This window comes from Amphiura filiformis, chromosome 15, assembly GCF_039555335.1.
Source record: "Amphiura filiformis chromosome 15, Afil_fr2py, whole genome shotgun sequence".
Classification (NCBI taxonomy): Eukaryota; Metazoa; Echinodermata; class Ophiuroidea; order Amphilepidida; family Amphiuridae; genus Amphiura; species Amphiura filiformis.
Window position 1 is genome coordinate 33,837,856 of NC_092642.1, and position 9,464 is coordinate 33,847,319.

The 9,464-nt window shown below is 38.0% G+C and overlaps 1 protein-coding gene across 1 annotated transcript; it reads left to right on the plus strand.

Annotated features, from left to right (window-relative positions):
* The first annotated feature begins 2,939 nt into the window (after positions 1 to 2,939).
* On the plus strand, positions 2,940 to 5,915 carry LOC140172204 (cytochrome P450 2J5-like). Its single transcript, XM_072195522.1, has 3 exons — positions 2,940 to 3,499; positions 4,526 to 4,803; positions 5,727 to 5,915. The coding sequence occupies exons 1-3, from the start codon at positions 2,955 to 2,957 to the stop codon at positions 5,906 to 5,908; spliced, it is 1,005 nt and encodes a 334-aa protein (XP_072051623.1). The 5' UTR covers positions 2,940 to 2,954; the 3' UTR covers positions 5,909 to 5,915.
* Positions 5,916 to 9,464: the final 3,549 nt, after the last annotated feature.

The window sequence follows — 9,464 nt, forward strand, 5'->3', positions numbered from 1 at the left end:
CATTCTTCATACATTCATGTTCAGCGCACACACAACCGCCACCGAAAAGCAGCAAACAAAACTCATTACGTCAGGGGCTGTGCAATAATTATGAGCCCGGGGTGGGGGTAAAATAGGGGGTGAAATTTTGGCGAGCCGAAAGAAGGGGGGCAAGCAATTTTTGGCAAGCCGAGAGGGGGCAAGCGATTTTTGGCACACATTCATGGGGCGCCTTTTGAATAAACCGCTCTAAAAGGCTTACGTAAACAGTACAGAAACGCTTAAATATGCAAATTGTCCTGCCATTTTCAAGACCATTATTTTAAGGTTTGCAAATTGGGATCCCAAAAATTTGGTATGTGCAAGGGGGGGCAAAGATTTTCGACGGGCCGGCAAAGGGGGTGGGGTGGGGCAAGCGACTTTTGGCGGCGGGCCGAGAGTGGGGGAAAGCCGTTTGGAACTTCCCCGCCCCCGGGGGAGGTTCATAATTATTGCACAGTTCCTAATTGCTTTGCTAAATCTCAACCAGTATAGGGTCGTCGACCGTTGCCGAGCTTCCAAAAATGACCTAACCAATTTATAAAGGCTCTCCGGAAAACAAAGAAAAAACACATAAATGAATCAGACAGATCAACTACATCGTTGAATTCTCGAGTGGTTTAGGAAATTTTTTTTTCCCGAACTTTTTTCCTCGCATAATATTTCTGGAAATCCAGACTTTTTCATTTCATCACCGGAAGTCCAACGTTTCCGGACACATTGGGTAATAATTGAAACTACAAAATGAGTTTTCTTATAATAGGACCCTTAAAACCGTTGATGGCGTTTTAGCACGGCTAACACGCCATCGGTTCGGTTCGGAATTGGCGGCCTGATTGGAGTTAGCCGAGCCGAAACGCCATTAACGACTGGAAGGGGGCAATTATAACAAAATTCTATAGAAATTCGAAGAGGGGTGTGGAAATCATTTTGATTTCGCCATATCGCTGGAAATACCAAAAACATGGGGAATTTACGTTTTTCTTGCTAACCCTGTACATGTTAAAATATTTACTTGACACGATCGTCGAACTTTTTTTCGAATTTCCCGCACGTTTTGCACCATTGTAACACTAACAGCTATGTGTGTACATAAATCCATGAATTACTTTACTCAAAGCAAAATTTAACATTTATAATAAAACCGGGTAGGCCTATCTCCGGTTTTATTCTGAGCTCACTGATCGAGTGCTGGATCAACACATCGCGTGCGTGTGTTACGGTGTGTATCATTGATCATTGTATCAGTGACGTGCCGTATAAAGTAACTGTATGCATATCGCTATTTGTCTTACGTCTTGTTTGTACATCTCATTAGCTGCGTGTAGCTCCGCCAATAATCATGATAATTATACGATCGGCGAGATTATACACCGCATTGTAGGCGCCGTCCGCCTGACGTATAAACTGTGTGCATATCGCTATTAGTCTTACGCCTCGTTTGTTCGTCCTAACTGTGTAAAACTGCGCCAATATTCATGATCATAATACGAGCGACGAGCTGCTACATGCATTGTAGGTGCTGGAATGAAATAGCAATTTTCGTCGTTTTTATTGGTTTGGCTCGAAATTAATAGCGGACAATGTAATCAGTAGCTATCAGTGAAAAATAACATTTAATTAGGAATCTATTCTTTATGCAAATCATATATTAATGATTTAATTCTAACCCGGCTGGCACCTTTGTTCAAAACTTAGCTGCACAGGACCCTATGTAGCCACAAAGTGGCCTCTCTACATCAAGCAAATTGAGTCACTTGTAAAAAGAGTTTTATATTATGATATCCATTATGAACTATGATGCATTGGCCAGTTATCATCATGATTATAACATGGCACGGTAATAAGTCAAACTTTTACCGACAAGTGCCATGTTTTGCTCGGATGTACGACCATAATATGATAATTGTATTCCAAAGGTTACATACAAAATTTCGTAATCCAGACTTGATTTTTATATTGAAAGCCCTTTAACAACGATTAAAATGGAGCCTGTAATACTTGGTCTCGAGATCCAAACTATCTTACTATGTGTAGCTGCCTTCATGATTTTCACATGGTGGTTGCAGAAACCGAAGAATCTGCCTCCTGGCCCCTGGGGATGGCCGTTGGTTGGATATCTACCAAACCTCGTCATAGCTCTCTACCGTACAGGACTTGATACTCACAAACTGTTTGCTAAAATGGCTACGCAGTACGGGCCTGTCTTCAGCATGAGAATTGGTGGGAAGGTAGTTGTAGTTCTCAATAAGTACCATATTATCAAGCAGTCGTTCATGAATCCACGAATAAGTGATAGACCGTTGAGCCATACATTGGAAGAGCTTGGATTAAAGGAAGGTAAGGTTGAGGGAGATTCGTGACTTGTTGGGCTATTAGTCTGAATTTAATGTGCAGTGCAGCATTTTATATTAATTTTTAAAAGTTCAAACTTCCGCTCTCTCCATGCATTAAGAATTCAGTAAGTGGACCATGGTAGTGTTCCGTTGGAGAGAACGTAAAGCCGTATGTCAAATTTGCAGAAAGAAATTGCTGTACATATAGCTAACAGTTTCGAAAAGAGTAGGGTACTATTCCGTCGCGATGATGTTAGATATTTACTTATTGTAGTACAGTCGTGAAGTGTGCCACGGGACCTTGAGTAGTGAGTAGGTCTATAGTAAAATTAAAAAAATTATGTAATACAACAACTGTCTAACGAATGTACATCCACAAAATATAAATTCATCAAAAGGCCATGACGTTGATGACAACCGAATGTTATTTCATATTTTGTTTATTTCGTTATTATACATGTTATAGGATTTCTATTATCTTCTGGTGAAGCATGGAAACAACAAAGACGCTTCACGCTCACTAGTTTAAGAAGCTTTGGTGTAGGTAAAAGAAGCTTCGAAGAATGCATCGTGGAAGAGGCCGAGTATTTGTCAGAAGAGATGGTCAATCTTAAACATACACCATTCGACCCGCGGTCTTTTTTCACCAACGCAACATCCAACATCATCTGCTCAGTTGTGTTTGGCAAGCGTTATGGATACTCCGATTCTAACTTCAAATATCTGCTCAACCTTTTAGATCAAAATGTTCAGTTATTCGGCGCAGGTGGCGTGCAACTCTTTTTCCCAATTGTTAAATATTTACAACCAAACAATTACAAACTTTTAAAGAGTAATATATCTAACTTGATCAAGTTCATCAATGGCGTTGTTAAGCAACACGAATCATCTCGCGATCCAGAAAATCCGAACGATTACATCGACGTTTATTTGAATGAAATGGAATCGAATCAAGAAGTTGGACGTGAGTCACACGTGAACATCCAAAACATGCCTGTTACTGTGATGAATCTATTTGGAGCTGGTACCGAGACAACGGCAACTACCCTCCGCTGGTCAGTTTTATATATGATGGCATATCCGGAGATCCAGAAACGGGTTCAGCATGAGATGGATTCAATTGTGGGTCGTGATCGACTTCCAAGGTGAGACAAGATCCGAGATGGGTTCTTTCAGAGTCGATATAGTAGCTATAAATTAGCTTCAAGTGCGCCCCGATCGATTATACGCCCCCTCCAAGTGGTGTAGGTCAATCTTTGTGTGCGCTTCACGTGCATTTCAACATAAAATAGTCATTTAAACTCGTTTGAAAGATCGTTTTATGATCAACTTCATTATAACCTGCGTTCCCCGCGCAATTGTTTCAGGCATTTGGGGCGCCATTCTGAATCCTTACGTTTTACCCGCGGGCGCCGAAAGCCCTACGCTCCGCAACGTTTGTCGCCCGCACTGCATTGAGCTATGTTCTGGCTGTAAGGTACAGCTGTACGAGCTTTTTCATGTTCCCTTTTCAACTAGGTTCTCATTTTTTCACGCAATTTACAAAGACCCTCTGCAAGTTTCTGTCTCTGCAAGTTAGTGCATTTCTCTGGACAACCCAGCAAACATGTTTTCGACATCATCCGCAAAAGGTTAGAAAAGGTTGCCAGAAAACGTTTAAATGTCGGGTTATATAAAGAGCATATACACATGATAAAGGGTATAAAATGTTTTCATAACATTAAAAACATTTTTGATAACCTACTGCAAATGTTTTAATACATTAATACAATGCTATTTAAGTGTTAGCAAAATATATGGCAACAAATGCAATTATTATTTTACATTAACATTTTGAAAACATTTTAAAAACATTGTTGTAGTGTATTTTCAAACAAAACGTTTTAAAACGTTTTCAAGAACTTTATATAACCCGACATTTAATGTTTAAAACGTTTTTATCTAAACCAAACCCCAAAATATAACCTGTTTAAAACGTTTTGTAAACATTTTTGCTGGGAAGGTAATTACATGATATACCACGCACTGTCAGAGGCTACCTTCAACAGAAATGGGCTAAGAGAATAAGACATTACCAGTTTGTATTAGTAATCATTGTAATGTTTCTGTAACGTTCTTTTCCGTTTATATGTACATCTACTCGGATTTTGAAACAAATCAAACAAATACAGCCTATCGGATAAGGAAAAGTTGCCGTTCACTTCAGCAGTGCTCCTTGAAATCCAGCGGATCGGCTCCATTGCACCTCTTGGGATAAGCCATTCTTGTGGAGATGACACGACCATTGAAGGATACAACATTCCTAAAGGAAGTGTGGTTGTGTCGAATCTCTATGCAGTCCATCATGATCCGGATACTTGGAGGAATGCGGATGAATTTAATCCGGATAGGTTTCTGGCTCAAGATGGATGTTTGCGAGAAAGGGAAGAGCTTATTCCATTTTCTACAGGTAAGGACGCTCAAGATTAAATAACAAGCCGACCATGGGCATTTTTCTGATGGGACTATTCGCCAATTGTTGTACGCCGCAGGGGAAAACTTAGTTTATTGATACATAGTTTTAATTTGTAACAGAAGGATATACTCTCATGCTCCTTTAAATTTTTCTTTCATTTTACTTGTTCGAATGTCGACTACAACAGTGATGTTGAGAGGATTATATGGATAAGTCCATGTATAGGGTCATAGTTAATGTTTTCGTGACCGCGGGAGCAGAGGAAGGATTAAGGGTTGGTATTAGTTCTTGGAGACAATCAACATTAAAAAAACAAGCTGCTATATGTATATACTTTCCAAAAGTAGGGGTCATTTTTTTTAATGCTTGGATAACTGTAAAATGTATAGCAAACTATCCGACTTGTCAAAAAGTTTAAAACATGTACAGTAAGCCAAAGAATTAATGTATCAGTTATGGTTACCCCTGTATATCCTAAACAGAGACAGATGTGTCAAAACTAAAACAAGCAGCCAATATCTGTACTCAAATAGCTTTGATTTAAAAACTAATGAAGAAACGACAGTTGCACTTTAGTGTTCTAATTAATGAAAGAATGAAAGCACGATGCTAGTTTTAACGTGCTAATCAATGGAAGCTCGACGCTAGTTCTCTTGTTCAAGAACGCTTTGTGTACAAATCAATAGGGAATGCAATGAAGCAAACTGCAACTTTTGAATTTGCATCTTCCTTGGATTTTTGGATCGTCTTGTCTTTATTTCTTGAACAATTTCAACGAATGAGGTCTTAAATTCGAGCTAAAAGGCTCATGGGATTTACCGAAAAGGTCAATAGAAGCTTACATGCTGACATTTTATTTGCAATCGTCACTTTCGGATACCTTTTATATTTGACATAATTTCTGCTCTATTTCCCAGGTCGTCGAATATGTCTTGGAGAACATCTTGCCAAAATGGAACTCTACATATTCTTCACTCATCTTCTCCATCGCTTCACCTTCAAGAAGCCAAATGATTCCAAGCCGATTTCCTTTAAAGGAGTGACCGGTCTCATTCACTCTCCTGGACCATTTCTGACCCAAGTGATCAACCGCGACTAAGCTAACAGTTCTGTTGCAGTGTTAATAGTTCTTTAAACGAATTCGTTTTCACCCCGGAGCCGGGGCACCCAACTTTCATTTTGTAATGCGACCTATTTTTAATAGGCATAACACGTTCAATTGTATTGATCAATATCATGACTATGCACTATTAATGTTTGTACAGTGCACAATTGTAGATTTTGTATCTAATCTTATAATTCAGGGTCTTTGATATTGATCAATAAAATTGAACGTGTATAGGCCGCATAAGGGGTGTGCGTCCTCGCGCTGAACTTTGGTGACTGAGAACTGATTTTTCGATGTTTCATGTCATGATGCAGTCATGTCTACAGTAGAATTCACCACGACCTTTGCAGGACTTAAACCCCATTAAAAGCTATTAAACCAAGATAACACTCATTGAAAACAGCTCAACTGATTAATCAGATCTTCTCTGGTTGTACACATGTTTCTGCTTTACCTGTGCGGTATCGCAATGAGCTGGTATTATAGTTTCAGTTGGGTAACCGATTATAAAGGAAACGCAAGGTAACAATGGTATGTAGGCCTTTGCTCACGAAATGAGACAATGGTCTGCTTATTGTTAACCAGCATTCTTGAAAATGAGCAACATAATGATTGTTGATTTAAGGGATCTAAAATGAGCGTTTATTGCGTTTCGACAGTATTTTTGTGGGACATGAGAGCACCTCAGACCTATCAAATTGCATTCTGAATACGAAGCATGTCTTTCTGATATCAAATAATTTTCATTTTTGAAAATCACAATATAATACAAATTTTATGACAAATTATAAAAATTTGATATTTTTCAAATTTTGATATATAACAGTCCTCGAAGTAAATTATATAAATCTAATGACATATTCTTAAAGTGTATGTAGCAGGGAGGAAAAGCCGACGGTCAATTGAAAATTTTGACCTTTCATATTGAAGATATGGATTTTTTTCCCAAAAAGACCTAAATTTTATTGGTGTTTTGGGGGAAAAATCCATATCTTCAATACGAAAGGTCAAAATTTTCAATTGATCGTCGGCTTTTCATCCCACTTACATACACTTTAAGTATAAATCATCAGATTTATAAAGTTTACTTCAAGTACTGTTAAATATCAAAAATATCAATTTTAATGATTTGCCATAAAATGTGTATTAAATTGCGAATTTCAAAAATCAAAATTATTTGATATCAGAATGACATTCTTCGTATTCAGAATACAATTCGATATGTCTGATGTGCTCTAATGTCCCACAATAAATACTGTCCAAACGTTCATACCCCAGCCCTTAACACGGTTTGGAAATAATTTCTTCATATTTTTTAGCTAAAATTTTAGGACATGTTACAAAACTATATTTTCTAGAATTTCAGAGATTACTTTAAATGTAGCTTGTACCTTTTTTTGTGGCATCCTTCAGAAGTGAGCGGTCCGTTACCAATATTTTCGGTCAAATCTCCATTCAATTAACACGGGGAGTTTGCTAGCTATGCCTTGCCCTCACTCATATTTTACCAAAGTGCGACTATTTCTGAACATCTAACCTAGCTGTAATTTTAGGTCATGTTAGAAAAATATATTTGCTAGAAATTTGGAGTATACTTTAAATATTGGCCGGTTATTTTTCACACAGTGATGTTAACTAGGCAAATGCCTATACTTCTAACATACACTATTTGTAAAAGTCGCGCGTCAATGGTGAGAGCACTGTGTATTGTGTATAGGAAAACGGACAGTAACTGCAGTATGTTCGGGGGCTGAAACTAAAATTGCACCAAATATCATAGGTTATAGACCTATCCTATATGAAAATGTTGGTAAATGTTGGCTAAAGAGCTACAATTGGGGGTCCTCAAAGCGGAGCTAATTAACTGGGGCGTAATCGGAACTGCTGGAGAGCTTGAAAATGGGACCCTGATTGCCGCATCTGATACTGATCAATATTGATGAACTGCTCGCTACTGCTGATCATGCTGATAGTGATATTTATGAAGTAGCTATCCATCTACTGCACTGCTGATATCGGTACTGATGAAGTAGCTATTTACTGCTGATATTGGCATTTATAGTATCTACCGGGGCTATCTATAGCTCATATCAACACTTATGAAGCAGCTATCTGCTAATGATAGTGGTATTGATGAAATAGTAATTGGTATTGATGAAGCCGCTATCTACTGCTGATATGATATTGATTATTGAAGTAGCTAGCTTCGGTTGATACTGATAAAGTAGCTGTCTACTGCTGATAATGGTATTGATGAAGTAGCTATCTACTGATGATAATGGTATTGATGAAGTACCTATATCTACTGCTGATATCAGTACTGATTAAGTAAAATACTGATGATAGGCGACATTGATGACATACCAATCAAACCAAAAACGCATACAGAAAATGTTTCAATATCGGGTTATATAAAAGGTATGAAACGTTTTAACATTCACATAATATTTTTGAAATCTTTGCCAAAATATAACTTTAGTTGCTATACATTAGTAATTATTTTTAAAATACAAAACAATTTACATGCGAGGTGGAATAGTGTAGTTTGGGATTCTTACTAGTGGGTCAGTGCTCTAGTACGTAGACACATATGATTGGATATACAAATATTAACTGTCTATGAGTGTGATGGTCGAAATATAATCACGAGGAAAAGATGGATTATTCCATGGAACAATACATCTTTCACCAAGTGATTATATTTCGACCATTAGGCCTACACAAATTTGAGACAGCTAATATTTGTTTTATATCACTCATACATAAATTCTATTACTAAAATACTATTTAAGGTAGAAAATACATTTTTCAACAACATAACACCATGTTTTGCCGTGATATACTTCACATTTTGGGCTCCAGCGCCGGCGCACGGCTTGGCGCAGGCGCACTACGGCGCAGCACTATGATGGTAAAAACCAACGCACTGAAGAGTCTATTGTTCTATTGTGTCCGATTTGAGCGCTGACATATTGGAAAATGTTGCCAATCAATATTAATGAAGTCGTGTGATCGACACCTACAACTGTTCAATTGGGCGACTTTATTGTTAGGTGCTTTTATTCATACATTGGGCGTATCGAGCTGTATCGGTTGGTCGGCAATTATATTTAATACAGTATTATAGGCCTACAAGTATGATTTACTTTGCTTTATTGATTGATTTAGAAATAGTATGGCTATATGCTTCTCGAGTTATCAGCAAATATATCACATTTGAGGTCCAGGGTAGACTCCTATATACGCGATGCTCATGTAAAATACTATGGTAGGCCTATACATAATAAAACACGATGTGGACCGCGGCTAATGTCCTTAAAATACTACAGTAGGAGTGATATCATAATTACTTCAAATCCTTATGTAGACCTATTGGCAAACAATGTAGACAACTTACTTGTGTAGATTCTTATATCCGCCACACAAAGCGCACACTTTGCCTATGCTACTGAACTGTCCGTAGCGAAATGGTAGAGCAAAGCGTGTTCACTGAGTATAATCAAATGAGCGCCCAAACCAATTTGGGCGCTGCAATAGGTTTGTATTG